The sequence below is a fragment of the Rhinoderma darwinii genome, chromosome 3 (assembly GCF_050947455.1).
Source record: "Rhinoderma darwinii isolate aRhiDar2 chromosome 3, aRhiDar2.hap1, whole genome shotgun sequence".
NCBI classification, from domain to species: domain Eukaryota; kingdom Metazoa; phylum Chordata; class Amphibia; order Anura; family Rhinodermatidae; genus Rhinoderma; species Rhinoderma darwinii.
In genome coordinates this window covers 136,626,074-136,652,523 of record NC_134689.1, presented here as the reverse complement: position 1 = coordinate 136,652,523, position 26,450 = coordinate 136,626,074, and the positions used below count along the sequence as shown (strand labels likewise).

Here is a 26,450-nt window from a genome sequence, read left to right as displayed (position 1 = left end):
CAGGACCTGGGGCAGGAAGTGAGTGACGTCACAGCGTGATGTCTCGAGAACACGCTGTGTGTCTGTGCACTGCCAGAAGCTGGGCGGTAACGAAGAGAAGTGGATGATGCTGATTCGTCAGCATCATACTCTTCTATTCACAACGCCCAGCTAGTAAAAGAAGTAAAAACGCCCAGATGTACATACACAATACACGCCCACTTGTACTTTAACTTTAAACACGTTACTGTTATCTACATTGCAGCGCCGATCTGCCGCAATAGGAGATAGGGGTTGCAAAATCTGGTGACAGAGCCTCTTTAACACTGGTTGTCAGGTTCCCCTGCAGATCACAACAGCTCACTAGGGGTTTCTGTGATCAATTTATTACCATAAAGACCTTTCTAACAAATATAAATATCCAAACTAAATAACTCCACTAAACTCAAAAGCAGCAGTAATTTCATCATTTTCATTAGGTGAATTTGAGGTTACTATATCATATACTGTTGTTTGTGTTTCCTTGTTACATTTCACCAGACTAAACTTAACTGTATGTTGTGTGGGGTTGGTAATCATGGTTCTTATCTAGAGGAGAAGAAATATATCTACACAGCGTCACCACTTTCTAAACTAAATATTGCACTAAACGAACAATCATTTTGCCCCATGACATGCAGTAAGAGGTACATGAATTTAATGCACAAATATGTACAACAATATTAAAAGGGATTGTGTGGGATAAAAAAAAAATGCATTTCTTTCAGAAACAGTGCCACTTTTGTCCATGGGCTGTGTGTGGTATTGCAAACCAGATTTACTTGAAGTAACAATCCTTGAATCTCATATAATGCCATACACATCAAACATATATTACGTAGCTATTTAAAAATCAGCTCTAATATTGAAAACTAAGAATAATCTTTTAACTGTCACAAAAATCTGATAAACATACAAGTACTGTTTTCTTGACTTCAGAGGTCCATTGCAGAATTTTTCTTTATTGTCTTGTAGCATACAGGTATTGTCAGCTCCGATGACATATACTTCCTGTTTGCTGAAGAAACGGTTTGTTCCATCTGGACATGATGGATTTGGAAAACCTTCATTTGTAAAATATGGTCTTGCTTTTTGGAAATAAGCTTCGTGCCACTTGGTGATATTCCCATCATGTTGAGCTGTAATGCATAGCAAAGGAATGTGAGATGAATTCATTAAATAAATAGCACAATGTACCAAGAGAATAATGTAAAATATCTTACAGAACTAGGTTACTTACACTGGGACATATTCGACACGTGCTAAAACACTTTAGGGCTTTCTCTCCAAAGTGAGAAAACCACTTTGGTGGTCCTTGTGCTTTTTTATGGGCCTAATGCCAAATGAAAAAACTGTTATAAAATATAGAATGTTATTTGTAAATCTTGTCCTAAACATGGAATGAGGAAAGATCCAATTTGTCTATTAATTTTATGTAAGGGTTTCATGACTATATATACTTTAAATACTGATTATATATATATATATATATATATATATATATATATATATATATATATACACACATATATATATATATATATACACACACATATATATATATATATATATATACATATATATATATATATGTATATAAGTTGTTATTATGATCATTATTAGTATTACTTTTATATTAGAGCTCCCTAGTTCATGGTCACGCATTTGGTCAAGTAATTGGAGAAGTGTGAGAACGGAACTAGGAAACACTGAGTGTGGAGATAAGACAAAGAAGATAATATCAATAAATATTAAAGATATACTTTATTTCTCTCATTGTTGGATTTAGCATAGGCCATCAACATGTGAACAGTGGGGATTCCATCAAAAACAAAGTGACTATGGTTGTTGTTGGAGTGCTGTAGACCATTCTACATTTTTTCAGACACAGCATAGCATCCGTACATGCGGTTGTGTCTGGGACTGTAGCTCAGTCCCATTCACTTCCTCTTTGTCAGCTGATGGGTAAGGTTCCTGGAGATTGGATACCAACCGATCACACATTGATGGCGTATCCTAAGGCTAGGTAATTATTCCTGGGAAATTCCTTTATTGCTTCTACTCAGACATTTAATGTGAAAATTCTACTTTTGAATAATGTTGGCTTTATAGACAGAAAAAAATTAAATCTATCCTCTCTGTAATGTAATATGTCTTTAATATAATTTTTTAAGTTGAAGTATTCCCTTGTTCATGAACCTATTTGTGTGGGAAACTAAAGTCTTCTAATAAGCTAGCCATACATGTAGAAGTTCAAATAACACCAGCTCGGGGGGTGCACGGATAGGGGCCCAATCCGATTCTGAATAAGAAAACAGTATTTGGCACACCAATTGGAGTGAAGATTTTTTTTTATTAATTATTGTTATTTATCTTATTGCCAGTGGCAGAGTGCAACGTTTTCGGTCCAAATTAGCCACTTTTTCTAAGCCTAGCGCTCATACAACAGTCCCCTGCACGGCTCAGTGCCTGAAGAAGGTAATTTAGACTGAAACCTTGCACTCTGCCACTGGCATTAAGATAAATAACAATAATTAATAAAAAAAATCTTCACTCCAATTGCTGTGCCGGATACTGTTTTCTTAAGCTAGCCATACATTAGAGATTTTAAAGGTCTCAAAAGGCTAATGTGGACCATTTTCTGCCAACCCTGGTCACAGATCAAGGCATATATTGATCAGCGATTTGTCTTTTTAACTTATGATGTTGTTGTCCAACACGCCAACCTTCACAGTCCAACTATGAACAGCCGTCTGAAATCACTAATGTATAGCCAGCTTAAGGTTTTCATGATCATACTCATAGTCCATTCACAACACTACAGCCGTGAACACTCTAAGTACAAAATAAACACACACAACATATTATAAGATCAATCAACAGCAACTACCAACAGAAAATGGTTTCCATAAAAACAAATGAAAAATAATTGGAAACAAAAATCTGTAATGAAGATATATTACAAAATTGGTAAATTTTACATTGCTGACTATATAGCCAATGTTAATTGAAAGTGGGGCTTCACTTTAACTAAGAAATGCAGGCTAACATATTCTGACAGTCTGTATAATAGGCATTTAAATATAGTACCCAATGTGTTGGGCCCTCAACAAAGGGAATTGACCCCATGAAAACATTCTAATAAATAAACTGCACTAGGTAGAACGTAATGCAAAGGACATCAAATTATTTTGGCCATATAAAATGTGTGATTAAATTGACTTATGGTAGGAAATCCTTATAGTCTCCATTGGGAGCGTGCAGCACAATGAAATGCCACTGACAACATATTTAAATTAGGTAAGGTTATATAAAAGATAAAGAAATGTAAACTTTTTGTGACAATGCCATTTTAAGAAAAAATAAAGGAGAAGCTGAATTTTGCTCAGAAATTGCATATTAGCCACAAGGGTTTGAGCCATCTCCTTTGTTTCTCCAGTTTATAGTTATTTTGGAAAAATCTCCAGAGACTTAGGTTCTCAATTACAGTTTGTCTCAAAGCCATGACCTGTACACCTCAGTAGTGGTGCAAAGGTTAAGTTTAAGTTTATAGAGATTAGCAGTTTTATGCCCGTTTCTTAATTGCTAGGGGTTTCTGGCATATACTTGCACAAGCACTGGTACACGATATGTCTACATATACTGATTAAATGAATGCTATATTGGATGCTCTATAACAACTTCCCTTAAAGTAAAAGCAACCTTTACTATGTGGCCGATCAGTAAAATGAAAGCAGCGTATGTATTTTGCTAATGTGCCTGATAACACATTCTGAAATTTCCCACAGTCCTGCAACTAGGGGTGTAGGAAAAGTGGGTACAGGTTTAGCAGCTGCCTGAGTGGGCCCAAAGTCCTCTCTGCCACAAAACAAGACACAAGTATTGTGAATGGTACATGATGAATGGGACATATAAATGTACATGTCCCTGGATATAGCCTTAGGAACCAGAATGAAAACATTCCTTGTTCTCATTGCCATAACTCCCATCATTTGCATCCCCATTTGTGGGACACTTTTTATCCAGCAGCCATTTTTCATTTTTTCATTTTAATTTTTTCCTCCCGCTTTCCCAAAAAAAGCCATAACTTTTTTTATTTTTCCCTCAATATAGCTGAATGAAGGCTTGTTGATTGTGGAACGAGTTGCAGTTTTTCACGGCATCATTTATTGTACCATATAATGTACTGGGAAACTATGTAGGGTGGAATGGGAAAAAAAACTGTGATTACACTTTGGTTCTCTGGGTTTCATTTTTACAGCATTCACCGTGTGGCAAAAGTGACAATTAAAATTTATTCTGTGGGTCAATAAGACTACGGCGATACCAAATTTTTAGTTTTTTTCGGGGTTTTACTTTTTTTACAAAGAAATTTTTTTATTGTTAAATAGTTTTGTGTCACCATATTTTGAGAGCCATAAGTTTTTTCTATTTTTCCCTCGTTTGAGTGGTGTGATGGCTTGTTTTTTTTATTGGTACCATTTTGGCGTAAATGCACATTTTTTATCATTTTTATTTTATTTTTTGTGAGAGGTGAGGTGACAAAAAAACTGCAAATGGCTTTTTATTTTTATTTTTTACGGTGCTCACTGTGGGGATTAAATATGGTCAATAATGTTATATTGTAATAGTTCTGACTTTTTTTTACTAATACAATTAATTTTTTAATTTTTTTACATTACTTTAGGGGGATAAGGGGTCTTCTTTAACTTTTAATATATATATATATATATATATATATATATATGTGTATGTACATATATATATATATATATATATATATATAAGTATATATATATATATATATATATATATATATATATATAAAATACATTTTATTGTGTATATTGTTGCGGGGGAGAGGCGTTGGGCTGACGAAGGTAGCGATGCCCCACTTTTTAACTGCTTAGATATCGCTATCGTTATTGACCACAGCATCTAAATAGTTCGACTGCCGGGATCAGAGTTATTTTCGATCACGGCCATTGGAGTGAGGTGTCGGCTGTAACACACAGCAGACACCCACTGTGTATGGAGCAGGCTCAGCCCACTCCATACTTCCTCCTCCCGGCTATGCTGTAACAGTATGTCAAATGCCAGGAAGCGGTTAAGCTCCGCCTTGATTCGCCTAAGCACATTTACAAAACGTCCCAGCAACATTAAATTTTATGCAAATTTGCCTAAGCCCTGCTCACTTTGTTACCAGTTTCAGTTGGAAGGTATGTCATTGGATTCAGAAAACTGGAAAACATTGTACAATAGAAAAAAAAATAATTATGTACAAATAGAAGAAACAATTCCAATAAAAATACATGTCCCTGGCTATATCCTTAGCATTTAGAATAAAGTAATCCATTATTCTCATTGCATCCAAAAGACTGGAAGAAAATGTAAAATATAAATAAGAATTATTTTGAGAAGTTTTTTTAATTTAATTTAATAATTAAAGGGCTTTATTTAAATATTAAAACAATAGCACCTATTTAATATAATGGCAATACAGCAGTGTCCAGTGACACAAGGTCAGTCGGGTTCAAGAACAGACAGACCAAATTGGTTAGGAAATAAAACAAGATTGCGGAACCGAATAGAAAACTAATCCAATCCCTCAAGACTTGGATTAAAACAAATAGTGTTTCAAACACCTTGGCACTAGAAAGGTCAAGGTTCCTAACATTCAATGGGCCTGCAAACTTGATAGTAATCATGATAAGAAATACTAGTTTATCAGTGGAACCTTAATAGCAATTCTAAAATTATTTAAGCAGAAAATTACCAGCATCCACATAGAAATGTGTTTATACTGAATCACATATACCACACTATTATAGAAAACCCAAAGAATACGCCAGCTGCAGCGCCTATCTGAGGCAGGAAATGTGCCCAGGCTTATTCCCTTCTTTGTCCTGATAGCTCAAAACTAAAACAGTGTGCAAAAAGTAGAGACAGTGGCATAGCTATAGGGGTCGCAGCGGTCCCAATTGCGACCGGGCCCCCGAAGCCTGGGGGGCCCACGGTCCCCCCACCACATTTTCGTGAGGTTACTCATGTAAAAACGCTGCATAAGCAGCATTAAAGCTGGACAGATGCGGTTTGCTAAAGGACCTTTAATGACGTCATGCCCACGTGACCTGATTCGCCTTTGAGGAACAGAAACCACGCCAACCAATCAGGTCCTTCTACCACAGTATAGCAGCAGAGTCGGCAGAAGAGATGGTACGTCCACCTATCATATCCTGGTGAGCGCTTCCTTAACCCCCTCTCTCGCTGCATCCCCCATTGTCTCTTCTTTACTTGTCTCTCCTGACCCCAACTCCTGTAGGGTTTGTTAAGTTTTTTAATTCACCATGGGTTTTGCCACGATTTTCGTAATCGCGGCAAAAAACGTGCGGTTTTGCCGCGATTATGAAACTTGCAGCAAACCACACCATTCATATCACAAATTCCAAGATTGCTTAAAAGTAGTATAAGACGCATAAAAACATTAGACTTAATTGACACAGTGCTGTCAAATAACATCATGTGCTGCGATTGTATGAAAACCGTTGCAAAAAACGCAATTTGACCGCACTGTGAACATGGTACATCCTAATATCACAAGTAGCAACAAAACATAGTTATGATGAGTGCTGCAGAATGAAGCCAGTAGTTCTTTAAATGATTACTTGATTAATAACTACCAAGTGGCGCCTTTATCAATTACATGATTACGGTTCGGTGCCGTAATGCTTAGGGGGGAGTTCACACAGTCTTTTGGCGCTGTTTTTGATGTGGAAATCGCCTTGGAAATTGGGCCAAAAAACGTCCAAAATCGCCTCCCATTGATTTCAATGGGGGGCAGAGGTGTTTTTTTTCCCCCGCGAGTGGAAAAAAAGCGTTGTGTCCTTTCTTCAGGCGTCATAGTCTCTGACCTCCCATTGACCTCAATGGGAGTCAGAAAAAGTGTTTTCCGCTGCGGTTTTTGCCTGCGGTTAAAAAATACGGCAAGTATTCAGCCGGCAAGAAGTCCCGTAGGAATTTTGAGGCAGATTTTTCTGCCTGCAAAAAACTCTGTGTAAACTAGGCCTTAGTATTTAACAATAAAGTAATTATTTAAATGAATCCACAAACTACTGGCTTCCTCCTGTAGCGCTCATCATACCTGTGTTTTCTTCTTCTTGTGATATTACGATTTGGGCAGTGGCATAGCTATTGAGGTCGCAGCGGTCGCAATTGAGACTGGGCCCTGAAGCCAGGTGACGAAGGATACCGGGGTAATAATGGGGGTTAGTGTTGACCTTTTCACCGGCTAACATTAAGCCCCGCCTTAGTAATGGAGGTTGTCAATCAACCAGCGGCCATTACTATGGCGGTAGTAATAAAGTTTAAAAAAATACAAAGACAGAAAAATTATTTTATTGAAACCCTTGTTAACCATTTTATTCAGAGTAAAAAACTACCGTCATCGAAGTAGTCCTCGAATCCGATGTAGTCCAACAACTGATATCTAATCCTATCATGTGTGATACTGTCTGCTGAGCTGCTGTATCTAATCCTATCATGTGTGATACTGTCTGCTGAGCTGTGTATCTAATCCTATCATGTGTGATACTGTCTGCTGAGCTGTGTATCTAATCCTATCATGTGTGATAGTGTCTGCTGAGCTGTGTATCTAATCCTATCATGTGTGATAGTGTCTGCTGAGCTGCTGTATCTAACCCTATCATGTGTGATACTGTCTGCTGAGCTGCTGTATCTAATCCTATCATGTGTGATACTATCTGCTGGACCACTGTATCTAATCCTATAATGTGTGATACTGTCTGCTGAGCCACTGTACCTAATCCTATCATGTGTGATACTGTCTGCTGAGCTGTGTATCTAATCCTATCATGTGTGATACTGTCTGCTGAGCTGCTATATCTAATCCTATCATGTGTGATACTGTCTGCTGAGCTGTGTATCTAATCCTATCATGTGTGATACTGTCTGCTGAGCTGCTGTATCTAATCCTATCATGTGTGATACTATCTGCTGGGCCACTGTATCTAATCCTATAATGTGTGATACTGTCTGCTGAGCCACTGTATCTAATCCTATCATGTGTAATACTGTCTGCTGAGCTGATGTACCTAATCCTATCATGTGTGATACTGTCTGCTGAGCTGTGTATCTAATCCTATCATGTGTGATACTGTCTGCTGAGCTGCTATATCTAATCCTATCATGTGTGATACTGTCTGCTGAGCTGTGTATCTAATCCTATCATGTGTGATACTGTCTGCTGAGCTGCTGTATCTAATCCTATCATGTGTGATACTGTCTGCTGAGCTGTGTATCTAATCCTATCATGTGTGATACTGTCTGGTGAGCTGCTGTATCTAATCCTATCATGTGTGATACTATCTGCTGGGCCACTGTATCTAATCCTATAATGTGTGATACTGTCTGCTGGGCCACTGTATCTAATCCTATAATGTGTGATACTGTCTGCTGAGCCACTGTACCTAATCCTATCATGTGTGATACTGTCTGCTGAGCTGTGTATCTAATCCTATCATGTGTGATACTGTCTGCTGAGCTGCTATATCTAATCCTATCATGTGTGATACTGTCTGCTGAGCTGTGTATCTAATCCTATCATGTGTGATACTGTCTGCTGAGCTGCTGTATCTAATCCTATCATGTGTGATACTGTCTGCTGAGCTGTGTATCTAATCCTATCATGTGTGATACTGTCTGCTGAGCTGCTGTATCTAATCCTATCATGTGTGATACTATCTGCTGGGCCACTGTATCTAATCCTATCATGTGTAATACTGTCTGCTGAGCTGATGTACCTAATCCTATCATGTGTGATACTGTCTGCTGAGCTGTGTATCTAATCCTATCATGTGTGATACTGTCTGCTGAGCTGCTATATCTAATCCTATCATGTGTGATACTGTCTGCTGAGCTGTGTATCTAATCCTATCATGTGTGATACTGTCTGCTGAGCTGCTGTATCTAATCCTATCATGTGTGATACTATCTGCTGGGCCACTGTATCTAATCCTATAATGTGTGATACTGTCTGCTGAGCCACTGTATCTAATCATATCATGTGTAATACTGTCTGCTGAGCTGATGTACCTAATCCTATCATGTGTGATACTGTCTGCTGAGCTGTGTATCTAATCCTATCATGTGTGATACTGTCTGCTGAGCTGCTATATCTAATCCTATCATGTGTGATACTGTCTGCTGAGCTGTGTATCTAATCCTATCATGTGTGATACTGTCTGCTGAGCTGCTGTATCTAATCCTATCATGTGTGATACTGTCTGCTGAGCTGTGTATCTAATCCTATCATGTGTGATACTGTCTGCTGAGCCACTGTATCTAATCTTATCGATAGCTACAGGGTCATAGTGCTACAGATATGCTGTCTCCGATATAGAATTATATATTTGTGTATATATATATATATATATATATATATATACACACACACACATAAATTTTTTATGGGGGGAATATACAGTGAAGGAAATAAGTATTTGATCCCTTGCTGATTTTGTAAGTTTGCCCACTGTCAAAGACATGAACAGTCTAGAATTTTTAGGCTAGGTTAATTTTACCAGTGAGAGATAGATTATAAAAAAAAAAAAAAAAGAAAATCACATTGTCAAAATTATATATATTTATTTGCATTGTGCACAGAGAAATAAGTATTTGATCCCTTTGGCAAACAAGACTTAATACTTGGTGGCAAAACCCTTGTTGGCAAGCACAGCAATCAGACGTTTTTTGTAGTTGATGATGAGGTTTGCACACATGTTAGATGGAATTTTGGCCCACTCCTCTTTGCAGATCATCTGTAAATCATTAAGATTTCGAGGCTGTCGCTTGGCAACTCGGATCTTCAGCTCCCTCCATAAGTTTTCGATGGGATTAAGGTCTGGAGACTGGCTAGGCCACTCCATGACCTTAATGTGATTCTTTTTGAGCCACACCTTTGTTGCCTTGTCTGTATGTTTCGGGTCATTGTCGTGCTGAAAGACCCAGCCACGAGCCATTTTTAATGTCCTGGTGGAGGGAAGGAGGTTGTCACTCAGGATTTGACGGTACATGGCTCCATCCATTCTCCCATTGATGCGGTGAAGTAGTCCTGTGCCCTTAGCAGAGAAACACCCCCAAAACATAATGTTTCCACCTCCATGCTTGACAGTGGTGATGGTGTTCTTTGGGTCATAGGCAGCATTTCTCTTCCTCCAAACACGGCGAGTTGAGTTAATGCCAAAGAGCTCAATTTTAGTCTCATCTGACCACAGCACCTTCTCCCAATCACTCTCAGAATCATCCAGATGTTCATTTGCAAACTTCAGATGGGCCTGTACATGTGCCTTCTTGAGCAGGGGGACCTTGCGGGCACTGCAGGATTTTAATCCATTACGGCATAATGTGTTACCAATGGTTTTCTTGGTGACTGTGGTCCCAGCTGCCTTGAGATCATTAACAAGTTCCCCCCGTGTAGTTTTCGGCTGAGCTCTCACCTTCCTCAGGATCAAGGATACCCGACGAGGTGAGATTTTGCATGGAGCCCCAGATCGATGTCGATTGACAGTCATTTTGTATGTCTTCCATTTTCTGACTATTGCACCAACAGTTGTCTCCTTCTCACCCAGCGTCTTACTTATTGTTTTGTAGCCCATTCCAGCCTTGTGCGGGTCTATGATCTTGTCCCTGACATCCTTAGAAAGCTCTTTGGTCTTGCCCATGTTGTAGAGGTTAGAGTCAGACTGATTAATTGAGTCTGTGGACAGGAGTCTTTTGTACAGGTGACCATGTAAGACAGCTGTCTTTAATGCAGGCACCAAGTTGATTTGGAGCGTGTAACTGGTCTGGAGGAGGCTGAACTCTTAATGGTTGGTAGGGGATCAAATACTTATTTCTCTGTGCACAATGCAAATAAATATATATAATTTTGACTATGTAATTTTCTTTTTTTTTTTTTTTATATAATCTATCTCTTACTGGTAAAATTAACCTAGCCTAAAAATTCTAGACTGTTCATGTCTTTGACAGTGGGCAAACTTACAAAATCAGCAAGGGATCAAATACTTATTTCCTTCACTGTATATATTGACGCTATTGCCCCTGAGACCTTAAAGAGGCTCTGTCACCAGATTTTGCAACCCCTATCTCCTATTGCAGCAGATCGGCGCTGCAATGTAGATAAGAGTAACGTTTTTCTTTTTTTTAAAACGAGCATTTTTGGCCAGGTTATGACCATTTTTATATTTATGTAAATGAGGCTTTCTAAAGTACAACTGCGCGTGTTTAAAGTTATGTACAAGTGGGCGTGTATTGTGTGTGTACATCTGGGCGTTTTTACTTCTTTTACTAGCTGGGCGTTGTGACTAGAAGTGTATGATGCTGACGAATCGGCATCATCCACTTCTCTTCACAACGCCCAGCTTCTGGCAGTGCACAGACACACAGCGCGTTCTCGAGAGATCACGCTGTGACGTCACTCACTTCCTGCCTCAGGTCCTGCATCGTGTCGGACGAGCGAGGACACATCGGCACCAGAGGCTACAGTTGATTCTGCAGCAGCATCAGCGTTTGCAGGTAAGTAGCTACATCGACTTACCTGCAAACGCCGATGCTGCTGCAGAATCAAATGTAGCCTCTGGTGCCGATGTGTCCTCGCTCGTCCGACACGATGCAAGACCTGGGGAAGTGACGTCACAGCGTGATCTCTCGAGAACACGCTGTGTGTCTGTGCACTGCCAGAAGCTGGGCGTTGTGAAGAGAAGTGGATGATGCCGATTCGTCAGCATCATACACTTCTAGTCACAACGCCCAGCTAGTAAAAGAAGTAAAAACGCCCAGATGTACATACACAATACACGCCCACTTGTACATAACTTTAAACACGCCCAGTTGTACTTTAGAAAGCCTCATTTGCATAAATATAAAAATGGTCATAACTTGGCCAAAAATGCTCGTTTAAAAAAAAAACAAAAAAAAAAAACGTTACTCTTATCTACATTGCAGTGCCGATCTGCTGCAATAGGAGATAGGGGTTGCAAAATCTGGTGACAGAGCCTCTTTAACTACGCCCCTGAGACCCAGCGATTGAGCTGAAAGCTGTGGGCCGTCAGCCATGAAGAGAACTGGGGGGGGGGGCCCATGAAGGACTTTTGCATCGGGGCCCATGAGCCTTTAGCTACGCCCCTGAGTAGAGAAATACATGATTGATCATTCAAAGCCTTGTTCTTTGGTTAGAAGGTTGGAAAATATGCTTTATAATCTGCATTTATCTTGCTGTTCGCATTTAATCAGACAAAATAGCGAGAGAAAAAAAAGGTGACAGATTTAAGATATAGGAGTTTGTCTTATACCCAGCAGAGTGATACATAAAGTGAGAAATATCAGAAAATGCTTCCTGCTGGCTTACAGGATGTATAATCCCAGCTAATATTCTGCAATGCAAATAGCAAAGACATGGTGCATTAACGTTTTAGGTTCACACAAGTGGGTCGACAAATACTTCATTTCAAAACAAAAACTTTTTCCAAAAATCAGGATGTGGAGATGAATAAAATTACTCTGTGTAAGGAAATAGTTAAACGTTTGAGAAGCAGGGTCAGAAATCTTAGAAAATATCCCGTTAGGAGAAGTAAAGATTTTGTATATAATATATATAAATAAATAAATATATATATATATACATATATATATATATATACATATATCTATATATATATATATATATATATAGATATATATATATAGCTATATATACATATATCTATATATATATATATATATATATAGATATATATATATAGCTATATATATATATATATATATATATATATATATATATATATATATATATATATATATATATATATATATATATATATATATATATATATATATATATATATATATATATATAATATAATATATGCCCATTGAGTTCTTTGGAAGCTGTACAACGTAGAGATCCTGTAATATGAACCTTTTTAATAAGTCTTTTTATTTTAATATTTTTATAATGTTTACAATTTGGTCAATAAATAGTCATTCAGGCTTTCCGTCACATATCTATGAAAGCATGAGGGTATCCATAGGCACATGTGTCTATGTACCGCGCTGAAATGTCTGACTCCAGAATCTGTCACTGAATGGCAGTGAAATTGATGTACAATTTGGATAAAACAATGTAGAAAGAGGAGCTGCAAAAATAGCTGATTAATAGGATAGGCATGTAATAAAATTCAATTATAAGCAAGACAACCATTAAACAATAGGATCCTATTTTTTAACATGCCCTTTCCTTTGATATCAAAGACACTGTAAAGTCTGCACTGGTACACTACAAAAAAACACACGAAGCAAACACCTGCATACAGTATGAGCATGGCAGATAAGTAGGTGCACGTGCAGACAAAATATTGATTTGAATACATTTTAGACACATTTTGGCATTTTGTATGTTTGACAAAGCAGTTTTAGTATTGGCACTCTGTATATTTCACACTGTTGCATTTCATTATTTACATCTGCCATCGTAAGCTAGCAGCTGGTGACATCTGGAGCTTATGAGCTCCAAATATCCAACATCTGCCAAATTTCCAAAAAGCAAGAAAGAAAAACACTGAAAAATTTGCAAGCACAAACTTTCTTTTTATGGCAGAAACATAATCAATGTCAAGATTTTGTCTGCATGAAATATATTTAGAAAACTAAGAGTTTGTTGAAGAATACTTCCTTACCTCCTATCTCTGAAACAAGAATCTGAATTTTTTTAATTGGCCCGTTGACATCACTGAAGTAGCATACTGGCATTTTAATGGTAATTGTGGTCGAGGTAGCCATAACACTTCCACTTGAATCATAAATAGGCACTGGTTTCATTACAGGACGAGGTGGTTCTGTAGAAAGGGGACAAAAAATAAAAAATAAAGTTTGGAAGAAAACATTCTTAGATTTAAACATACATATTTTAATAACGATACTTTGGTCAAAGTGGTTAAAAATAACATCATAAGGGAGTACAATGTTTAAGATAATTTTATATAAATTCATGCGGATTTCGCATAAAAAAAATCACAGCATGTAACCACAGCATACTCCATCAAACACTGTATATTGGACAAAATTCTCCCCTCGAAGCATGGAGTTCAATGCTTCTAGTGGAAAACTCGGTCCGTGAAACGGAACCCCACACAGAACCTAGTGGCCCACATTATGGTTTACAATATAGTTACATTTTGCGCAACACACTATGGGCCAAAATGCAAACACTCATGTACATGAGACCTTATGGTTATGTTGACCTTAGATAATAACAGCTACAGATACAGTGTGAGAACAGGAAAAAGATGGCAAACCTACATTGCCTATCTTTGGTAAGAAAATATAATAAGCTAAAATATTTCACGATAGTATAGGGTTTTTTTCTGTTTGTGGAGAAAAATGGCAAGCCAAAGACGAAATGTCATTATTTTTAATTTACGGTTGAATAATCTATATTTAGTGCGGGTTTATAAAAAGTAAGAAAAAATATATTAATGTCATTGCCAGCATTTAACTTGAAATGAATGTTGCAATGATTTGTATTAATTATATTAACTCACTGCTATATGGATGTGAGAAGTATAGTTCTGTACATAGGAATTATATTTGAAAATATAAAACTCCTCTTTTAATCCTACCTTTTACATCAGTCGTAATTCTCATCTGAATTTTTGGTCCAGCACCAGCACCATTTACTGCATATATCTACAAAACAAAAAATAATTTATTTTTATTTTTAAAACATGGTATTTGGTCCGATAAATTAAAAAAATGAAATTGTGAAAATATGTATTTTAAATGTCATGAGCTATAAGAGATAGGTATGTGACCTGAAATACTGTAATTGACAATAAATTACGGTTGTGTGCATGAGGCCTTACAGAGTAAATTATTTTCTTTCTGACATACTTACTTTTTTTTAGTTTTCCGCTAATATTTTGGATAGTAAATACACAATTGAAATATAGCTATATATGTAACAGAATACTAGATGTGCTAAAATATTCTTATACACTATTAAAACTTGAGGTCTTGAGGTCGGCAGTCATGGAGGTGGTAGTTACAGGGCACAGTTTATTTGTTGTTTATTTCCTGTTGCTTATAGAGGCATAAAGTAGCAACATATCCCGCAACACTGTACAGATATTGCCTTCACTCAGATCAGTCCCTGTTCCTCATGGGGTTTACAATCTATTTTCCCTATATCAGACAGAGACAATAACAGCAATTTCATAGTAATCCAATAACATCTTAACAACCGCCAACTGTCTTGTTTTGTTGGCAGGCAGTGCAGGTTCAGAATCTACAGCGACGTCTTTTGGTGTTGCTGTAGAAAAGGCTTATGAGCACTCCAGTAGATTACTAACAGCTCCTAAACTTAAAAAAGCCTGCTGAATACAACTGGGATTGGAGGATACTCCGAACCCAGCTGTTTAACCCTTTGATCGCCGTGGTTCGTGACCGCAGCATGATCAAAGGTGACTCCCCTCTTTGATTGTGTCACGGGAAACCCCGTGACGCGATCAAAGACAGGGGGAACCCTCTGCATTCCGCCCTGGAACCCCAGGGCAGTCTGTTGAGTAAGCCTGCTTTGTTGGCACACTATGTGTTGCCCTAACAGCAGCCTGTGTCATAGTAACACAGCATAATGTATTATCATACAGGAGTATGCTAATACATTATAAGTAAAAAATAAAGTTGTTAAAAAGTTACCCCTTCATGGAATAAAAAAAATATATAACAAAAGAAAATAAGGAAAACATGTATGAACTGTCTCCACATATGAACCTATATGTGGAGATGTAAAGTGATCACTTTCACTTACACTGATATTATATGTATATCCACCTTTAAGTCCCTCTATAATTGCAGTTACAGATTCTTCGTTTTTTTTAATAATGCTTAGATTGCAGATTTGAGATTTTGTGGGATCATCTTCTTTATATATTAGTGCTTGGAACATTTGGATTTTTCCATTAGGCTCAGCTGGAGGTATGAAGGTCATCTGAACTTTGGTCACTTCATTTGGAATCTTCTGAATTGTTATGTTTTTAGGTGGATCAGTTGGCACTAAAAGAAAATATTATAGCACATTGTCTTACAAAAATGTTTTTTCATTTTAAACATTTACAACTTGACTCTACAACACATATATACTTTATAACTTGTTAAACCTGAGGGACGGTCTTATGTACCCTTTAGTCTCAAATTCTAAGTTTAATTACAATATATATAGAGCAGTATAGATTTGCATATTAAAGGGATTGTCTGGTTTATAAAACTACCTTCAAATACTCTATTAGGGAATTCTGTGTTAATATAGGGGTGGAGGGGTCTGCCATTTAGGACCCTCATTTATAAGCAAGAGGAAAAAGTGGCTACAAAGAGCACCTCTTGCTCTGGAGGGCCCAGGATGTCCATGAATTACATAAATAGCCCATTCATTTCCATGAATGCTGTGTAATAATTTGTTTCTAATGTGGCGGCGCTGCCAGTTTTACCAACAGATTCTAACTAATCGCTGGAGTCCCAGCTTATCATCGGGGACAATTTTAACGAAAGGGAATAGTCCAAACCAGTCAAACCCTTTAAGCCTAACTTAAAAATATGTAGGCTTAGTATAAATATTTTGAGTGTCCTGCTTCTTATGGTAAGTGAAAAAAGTTATTGTTTATAATACGAAGCAACGTTTTGTGATGCCAAACTATACACAATCATATATATAAAGCAGTACATTCTGAAGAATATCATTCACATACAAGAAGGGGACAGCAAGAAAGAGAAGGTGTTATAAATTGTGTGTAGTCACCATTATCTAACAAAACGCGTTACATAAAAGCCACAGACCTGACTCAAGAGTTGTAGCAGTTACTGGATTGCTTGCTTTCCCGTCTGTTATAGCTGAATCTAGATCTCCAGTGAAGGCCGTGACTATTATGGAGTAGTTGGTGAATGGCTTCAGGCCTGTGACTTCAATATTCCTACTTTCATTACTCCACCTTATAAACTCTTTTGTATTGTCTGCACCATTGACCTATAAAAGAAACACAAAAGAAAATGAAGGTTCACTTACTTTTTTTAAATTGTTAGATGGAATTATGTTTGCAGATGTATATCTATTGGAGCAAAATTAGAATAAGGTTATGGCTACACTACACTTGTTTTACATTGTCGCATATGAATGTAGATGACAATGGATTCTTACTGTCTTTAATCGGTACTGTACACAGTTTGTTGTAACTTCATCCAAATGGGGGATAAAAATAAAGGTGAGTTCTCCCATCACTGTATAAAAATTGCAAAACGGTCATTCTGTTATAAATGAGAGGCCCTGAGCGGTCTCCTTCATTGCTGCAAGCTATGAATGGATTGCTCCCATTTGTAGGGGGAAGGCTTCACTTGAAATGTACCTGATAAACTCTGGTACATTTTCTGAAGTATTTTTATAGACGTCAAGGCTTCGATTCCACAAAACGGGGGTCCCAGTCCCCACCTTCCCTGCATGCCGCCACTTATTTAAATCTATTTTTTGTGTAGAAAACAGAGCTCTGACCACTATAGAAATATATTTCAAAGTTGATCTAGGGCACATTTATGATAAAAATTGCAGCTATCATCGGCACCCGGTAAGAACATTATATTAGAAAAATATTTTTCTAAGATATAATATTTTTCTTGTTGTCCAATATGGACAATCCAAGTCGGTAGTGTTCCAATGCAGAAACTGCCAGCATTAAGCTGTCAACTGTGAGTTTGGCAACACTGATGCCAATGACTCAGTGGGGGGGGGTGTCCGTATAATGCACATACATGCGGGCTCCTCAAGAGCTACTCTTCATAGCTGCTCTCTGTTCTGGACAATACATGAGAGTCCCGAAATGCCCCCCCCCCCTTTAAATCAGAATCCCCTAGAAGGGTATTTGAAAATGGATTGACAATAATAATATGTTGAACTGTGCTCTATTTACATGGAGAAATGATGAGTATGGGGATGAACGATCGTTAATAAGATCGTTTGTCCCGATACAGTTTGCATCTTGTCGGTAGTACCAGTAGCACATCCTCTGTTTACACAGGGAGATGTGTTTCTGACAAATCGATAATTTTTTTTGGCCGCATAAAAAATCCGATAAGACGATAAATAAGTGTTTGCGCGTTTTTTGCCGGATCATCGCTACTATCTTTACACAAGACAACGATCAGGAATGACCGTTCGGCCTATCATCTGCCTGTGTAAAATGGACTTAAGGACTGTAATATCACCTAAATACGTAAAAGCTGCAAAAAAATGTCAAACAAGTGGAATTACACTATTGCTTTGAAATATTGCTTATTACCCTGTCGGACGTTTTTACGATATAATTTGAATGTGTTCTAGAATAGTTGATGATTAGGTAGCTGTACGGTAGTTTTCCTCTGGGGGAATGTATATTGAGTGCAGCTGCTAACATTTTGCTCATCCCTGACAGATGCACTGCTTTATCCTATTTCTTACTCAGTTCTCATTTATCTCTGATGCACTAAACAGACATTCCCATTGACTGCCAGGACCTGTAGTGTCAATCCTTAGTTTACAAACACAATAAAAAATTGTCGATTTCATTTTTTCTCTAGTCACAATATGAGCTTCATCTTGAATTAGTCAATGATCCACAATAAATTGGCTGTGGTTCAGTTATTAAATTAAAACAGTTTGTGTAAAGACAAAGCTCTAATCCTGATTTATGGCTTCCTGTAAAATACTAAACAAATCCCTAAAGCTCCTGACCTGAATGCTAGGTGCTAATGCTTATGTAATGGTGTGCTGTGCATGGAATATGGGATCTTAAAGGTGCATTGCTCCCCTGAGTGTTGTCACAGTTATTGCTGCCAGAAACAATGTGACTATTATCATTTTTATTAACCTCATTTATAACCTCTTTTTCCATATAGCTTCTTTATTGTGAGTCAAGTTATTCTACATGTGTTGCATACAAATACTGTTTATTAAATTTACAATTATCTTATCTTTTTTTATTTGGTTTACATTATTTTCACTTTTGTGCGCTTACATTTTTTCTTCATTCTAGCTCACTAACATTACTCTAACTAATTTCTGATATTTATTATAATTGATATGCTTGTTTTTGGCAAAAGCCATGTGTTTATGATGCTTCAAAGGCGCTACTCCTTCCTATTGCTGACTTTGTAGTTTTTGTTTTTTTCGATTGTTGACCTTGTCTCGTTTATTGAAAAAAATCCAGCAACAATAGCTTGCTGATGAGACGGACCAAAAGGAGATTGGAAAGAACTGTGTGGGTTTCCAGGTCAACCACACGCATGAAAATCTTTAACAAAAGCGATGGTTTATCCGCTGATAGTCTATAACAGCAAACAAAATCATGTTCTAGTATTATTTAACAAAAACAAGACTATGCAACTGGTCTACTAAATTCCAGTTTCTCCTATATCAAGGTAATGAAACCAGCATACATCCATGGACCCATTCAGCGTGATGTTAACATTTTAAAAGGCTTCTCCAATTCCATCCTCCGCCAAATAAAAATCCATAATATGATTATTATATCTTAGGGACCTAATTCAAACTACACCTCCCATAAGGCAACTGTTGATGTACACCGCTGCACACAAACATCTTTGGTGGATTACTTACTCCAGCCCAATCGGATGCCACTGATGACGTGCCATACATGCAGGAGTAGATTCCAGGACCGGGTGTACGGTACGTCATTTATTGCAGAAAAAAACAGCGCTATATCGATCACGTGACCCGCAACAGAAACAGTGCTCAAAAACGCTTTGTAAAAGTTAGTGAATTGCAAACTTACTGAATTTTAAAGGTTAAGAATGAGGGTGGATGAAAGAGAGATCTCAGAAAAACCTTTCCAGGACTGGAGTCACATGATTGATCTACACCATGTCATCAATTGCAGAAAAGAACAGCGATCACGTGACCCGCAATAGAAACAGCGGTCAGTACCACTTTCTAAAATCTTATGGAATTATAAACTTACTGGTTTTTAAAGGGTAAAGGGGTTTTCCCATTAGAGACATTTAAATGTCAAGTAGATGCGGGTCCCACATCTTGGCCCCACGCATATCTCTAGAATGGGGCCCTCCAAACCCTGTTCTAAATTTTTCTGCACCCTCTTCTTTCCCGGCCACTTTCTGACTATAAGGTCGGGAGTTACGAAAACAATGTATTGTTTCCTTAACACCTATAGTAGTGAATGGCAGTTACGGAAGCAGCATAGCATGCGAACTACGCTGTTTCCATAACTACCATTCAGTTCTAAAGGACTTACGGAAACAGCGTAGCTCAGCGACCTACGCGGTTTCCTAATTCATGGTCGGAATTCACCTGCTTCTGCCGCAACACAGAGTGGCAGAACCGGGTTTAGGGGGCCGCGCTCTAGAGATAGCTGCGGGTCCCAGAGGTGGGACCTGCATCTATCTGACATTTATGACATATCGTGTGGATATGTCATGAATGTTTCTCATGTGAAAACCCCTTTAAGAACGGGGTGGATAAAAGAGAGGTCTCATCAGAAAACCCCTTCCAGGACCGGAGTCACATGATTGATCCACACCAAGTCATCAATTGCAGAAAAAAACAGCGCCCCATGGTCACACGACCCGCATTAGAAACAGCGTTCAGTACCATTTTATAAAACATTATGGAATTAAAAATGTACTGGTTTTTAAAGATTAAGAACATGGGTGGATAAAAGATAGGTCTCGAAAAGGTTAAGGCGGTACTGTCTTGTTCTGATTTGTTTTATATATCTGGGGAATAGCTAGGGAGGGCTGTGGGGCATGTGCCCCAGCTGCTGGGTGGTAAGGGGCACCAATAAGCCACTCTGTCTTGGCTAGGGTATTTAGATGTCCCGCATTAAGGAAGACTGGCTTCAACACCGGTATATGTTATTTGTGAAGTCTGTTTCAGTTATTCTTCTTTCTCTGTTTTGCATTAAAAGTACGCTTAAAGCCTATCTTTATATAAAAAATATATATAAAGCCTACCTTTATATAAAAAAAATATATATTAATTAGTAGTAGTACATGTGAATACATAAAAATATGTAATACAGAAAATACTTTGTGGAAAGAAACATCTTTTTACAGCCTGCACTTCCCTTTTCCCTGCCTGCAGGGTTTCTTTAAATGTTCAGAAACCCCTTTAGTCCCCAAAACATACATCTAGGATAATACAGAAAATAGAACACATGAAAATGAAGGGAGGAGGGGGATGCAGCTGCAGTTTATTTCTCTTTCTGTGTCTGTTGTGAGACTACATGCTGTGATAGGGAAATGTGAGCAGAAGTGAGGAGACATTTGATTGGCTCAGGGTGCTAAACACAGTACTAGCATCACACCAGTCAGAGCCCGCTCACTCAGCAACCATGTATGGTAAAGATCTGCATTTTAAGAAGGCATAAAGAGGGATGAAAAAAGAAAAGACCCAATGAACATAGGTTAGTAAATATTTCTGGCTCTACTACATGTTTAATACACATCTAAAGCTGCTTTAGAAGTGATTTTGATTAATTTTTTTTTCCTAATCTGGTTTTGTCAAGATTTTCTTCTACTGTAACCTATTATTATATTTAATTTTCACATGTACAAATATTATATCAAGGTACATCTTTTCTGTATGTTAACGGAGTGTTAAAGAAAACTAGAAACAGCTAAAAAAAAAAAATGCTTTAATGTCAATGCATTGCTATGACATCAGCTTGGCAGGAGATCAGAGAGATGATCCTCTATCGGAATAAGCTTAGTGTGGTGACATAGTTGTAACGACTCATGAAACTGTAGATTATCCAACTTTTAAACTGCTACCTTTCCCCTGTTTTAATTTCATTACTACATTGACCTGAAGATATGGATTTTGACTTCAGCTGTCTGTTTTTTATTCAACAGAGATGATATATCATCACCACAAAGCTGAACAATGAATTTCTACTTCGTGTTCTCCATATAGGACCAAAAAGACCTTAATTAAATAATCTCTAGTATTTGGTTATCATTTTTAATTTTAGAAGTTCCCAACTCTCATGTTTCACGTGTCTGCTATTTTATCTCCTTAGTCTTCAACTGTTTAGTTTTAATTAGATTTTTTTCTTATCTAATACTCTTCTCCGCCAGATAAATGAATGTTATCCTTTTGTCTGTCACTGATGTTTTAGTAGGCATACTAATGGTAAGGCAACGACTTAGAGGTAATAGAAGACAAAGCCTAACCAATTTAGTTATCTACTAAATCAACAACTTTTTGTAATAAGCAATTTATCCAGAAAAATAATACTTTTCAAGCTGTTATTGGCTGCTGTATCTTGAATGGATAGTGACCAAAGTCTCTCTTTAAAAGCATTACGAATAACTCCTAAAAGCAGCTTTACATAAAAAAGTTACTGCTTAAAAAAAACCCATAAAATTGTATAACTGCAATATACATTAACAAACCACATATGCTGTATAAATTGTTGGGTATTATACATGAAGTATGTTTTCATAGCAATCAAAATAAGAATATGTCTCATAATTGTTAAAGAGTAAAACAGTATCCGTACTGCAGTCACTATTTATCAGAGTTAGGCTTCGTTCACATCTGCGTCGGGGTTCCATTCGTGGGTTCCATCAGACCTTTCCGTCAGGGGAACTCACAAACAGAAACCAAACGCAAACCAACGCTTTCCGTTTGCATTACTATTGATTTCAATGGTAACGCTTTGGTTGCTAATGGTTTCCGTTTGTCTCAGTTCCGCAAGGTTTACGTTATTTGGCAGAATCAATAGCGTAGTCGACACACACACACACACACACACACACACTCACTATATATATATATATATATATATATATATATATATACACACACACATATATTAATATATATATCTAAATAGATATATATATATATATATATATATATATATATACCCCGTATTTTTCGGACTATAAGACGCACCTGACTATAAGACGCACCTAGGTTTTAGACAACAGAAGATAGGAAAAAAATTCCTATTTTACTACTTTTACAAAGAAAAATAAATAACTAAAAAAGAGCCATAACTTTTATACTTTTCCATCGTTTGAGCGGTGTGAGGGCTTATTTTTTGCGGGACGAGCTATAGTTTTTATTAGCACCATTTTTTGGTACATACGATTTTTTTTATCACTTTTTATTTTATTCTTTTTAGCGCTATGGTGACCAAAAAACAACGATTCTGGGGTTTTAAGAAAAAAAAATTACGCCGTTCACCGTGCGACTCAAATAATGCTATATTGTAATACTGTCGGACTTTTACAGACGCAGCGATACCAATTTTTTTTTTATTTTTTAAATAATTATTTTTACATTGTGCTTGGGGAAAAATAGGAACATTTTGACGGGTTTAGCTGATGATCTAATGTGTATGGGCCCACCTAACTCTCCCCCGATGGCAGATGTAGGGGGAAAGAAGGATTGGGCATGTTGGATTTCTACATGGCCAATATTTTGTTCCTAAATCTAGTGATAGACCTATCTGAAAGTAATGTATTCGCCTCGACCCATTAAAATAAACCTGCATGCTCGGCATAGCCTAATGTGTAGGTTAATGTGGGAGTTGCGAGAAATAACTTTTGGCTGAATGACCATTTGGCTGACAGTTATTTAATGTGTATGGCTACCTTTTGACACTAATGCAGTCAGCATTCATTTAACTTCATGTCATAATATCTTCATGTTAGCATCATGTCATGAAAGAAATCTCAGGGACTTACACTTTAACAGCACAGATATAAAGTGGATATTAATATGTAGACGTGAAGCCGTGTATATCTCATATGATATACATTAATATTCTATGGCTGAAGTTTAGGCTTCTAAAAATCTGCTAAATCAAGATACTGTAGATAAATGAGACTAAAAAAAACAAAACTTTTCCTACCGTGGAGATGTTGATTAGATATGATGTTGGTCCAGTTATGACAAACGGTTGACTCCAGCTGATATTAATACTGTTGGGTGATGTGGCAATGACGGAAACATTTTGTGGTGGTCCATCTGCAGCTGCAGAGCATATACAATATATTAAGTCAGAACAATCTATTGAAATGAAGTTTATGAAATCATTAAAAAAGTATTGAGGTGCAGTTATAGAGCAAAGCAATTCCAGAAAGAGCAAATATACCTTCAGGACATCATCACATTTAAAAACAGAGAGGACCTTCATCATATTTAAAGTACTGTTATCAAGTTTCAAAATAAATTCTTAAACACAGTACCAATACAAATGTCAAATGTGCTCTTTCAATTTTCACATTCTAGGAAAGCACATTAATTTCTTTAAAAAAATCTAACATTAAATTTTTGCTTGTAATTTTAAATATGGATTTTTATGCATTTACCATATAAAAGACTCTTTAAGGTAATGCTTGGTGCATGAGGCCTTGAGAGGAGAAGCATAACCAAAGCTCATCCCAAGAAAGCGGTTATAGTATGGTTATAAACATAATGTTTTGATCAATACAACTTGTAGTCTCACTTGTACAAGAAATACAATATAATTTAATTTGATTATTGCATAGATTTGAAGTTAAATAATGTTAATATGTTAGCAGTAGAAAACTCGTTAGAATTGACAGCACATAAAAAACACAGTAATTTGTCATTTATAAGTATAATAAAAAAAATTATATATATATATATATATATATATATATATATATATATATATAGCATCTGATTGTACTTTTTTTCTACACAATTTTAAGATAACAAGGAATTTCATAAGTTCAAAAACAGAAAACTGAAAATAGATAAGCAACTACAATTCTCATCTGATTAAATCCCAAGTCATACTATTATTTTTTGGCCATCCAATGACCCAGAATATTTAAAAGGGTTGTCTTAACAAGACAACCTCTTTTTAAAAGGAAACGGACTTGGTAATTGCCATTGGTACGGCTGACGGCAGGAAGAAGTTACAGCTGGACACACAGTGGCTGCTGCAGGGAAAATGTATTATTGCATGGCGCTCATTCAGATGAATGTACGATCATTTAATACATGGCTGGGATGACTATGCTAGAGGGGGAGAACTATTTTTTAGCGGCTCTCCACTCTTGCCAAAAAAGGAAGTGAGATGGAAGGGAGTAATACATGACTACATAGGGTCTGTCTGTTACCATTAAGAAGCACGGTCGCTTCACATTTTTATTTTTGTTTTTTAGATGCATTGGAGCATTAAATGAAATTGTGAAGTATACATACTTTTAAATTATGGATGTAATAAAAGGACTCAGTAACGATAATTCAACGTTTGACTATACAGCAGTCTGAACATGAATGCATCCTTAGGCCCCATGCACACGACCGTGCCCGCAATCACGGCCCGCGATTGCGGGTACGGCCGGCCGCTGACTGACAGCCGCATTTTCGGGCCGTGCTCCCATACAAAGTATGGGAGCACGGCCCGCAAAATGCGAAAGAACGGACATGTTCCATAATTCCCGGAACATTTCCACGGCACTGACACCCTTCCGTAGTGCTACGGAAAGGTGTCAGTGTTCAATGAAAGTGAATGGCTCCGTTTTTGCGGACCACAATTGCGGTCCGCAAAAACGGAGGTTTTTTGCTGTCGTGTGCATGGGGCCTTATTCTGCATTGTGTTACCACCTCCTAGGCTTATAATCTAAAAAAATAGCTTATTCTGAAACTTAAAATCATAGATTTATTATTTCCTCTCTTTTTGTGTGTGTATGTTAAAACAGTTAAAGAAAAAATTGGCACGAGTTTATAAATCATTGCAATTTACTGACTATGGATGAAACATCTCTCCTATCATAATCCAATCACTTCCGCTCATAAGTACTTTTGTCCTGGTTTCCACAATAATGCATTTACTGTAACTAACAAGCATCATTTCCTGATTAACATGCTTCTATCCTTGCCCAGGAATGTGAATCTTATAAAGGTCAGGGTCATCTTCGCAATTCATCTGTGTCCTGATACTAGGGTAGTTGTAAAAGTGTTCTTACTGAGTACAGAATCTGGAGAACCAATCACTTGTGTGTAAAACCCAGTAAACCATGCAGGGTACAATCTATCATAATAATATTACATCCTTTAGTCTAAGGTTACATAATTATTTTGGATTAATACAAAAAAAACAACAGGTTTAAGGTCATTTGAATACTTTCTCACCTCCTTCTTGTTCACTAGGAGGTGATGAGGGCATCCACACAGGAGGTGCGGAATAAAGGCCAAGATGAATGTGTGAGCAGAGGACAGGAGGAAAGGGAAAGACAACATACGCTGTACAGGTCATTTTATCCAAAACACTAGGGAATTGAAGGATATATATTGTTTTTGTTTATTATGTTTTTTT

General features: G+C 37.2%; 1 protein-coding gene across 1 annotated transcript in view; it reads right to left on the bottom strand.

The window, feature by feature from the left end:
- Window positions 1-26,450, bottom strand: part of PTPRQ (protein tyrosine phosphatase receptor type Q) — a 271,650-nt gene that overhangs the window by 73,596 nt on the left and 171,604 nt on the right. The window contains exons 27-32 of the mRNA XM_075859391.1: window positions 24,009-24,130; window positions 16,921-17,107; window positions 15,899-16,143; window positions 14,712-14,778; window positions 13,770-13,928; window positions 935-1,157 (exon numbers count right to left, since the gene is read on the bottom strand). Of these exons, the coding sequence (XP_075715506.1) occupies window positions 935-1,157; window positions 13,770-13,928; window positions 14,712-14,778; window positions 15,899-16,143; window positions 16,921-17,107; window positions 24,009-24,130 (1,003 nt within the window). The remainder of the gene's footprint in view (window positions 1-934; window positions 1,158-13,769; window positions 13,929-14,711; window positions 14,779-15,898; window positions 16,144-16,920; window positions 17,108-24,008; window positions 24,131-26,450) is intronic.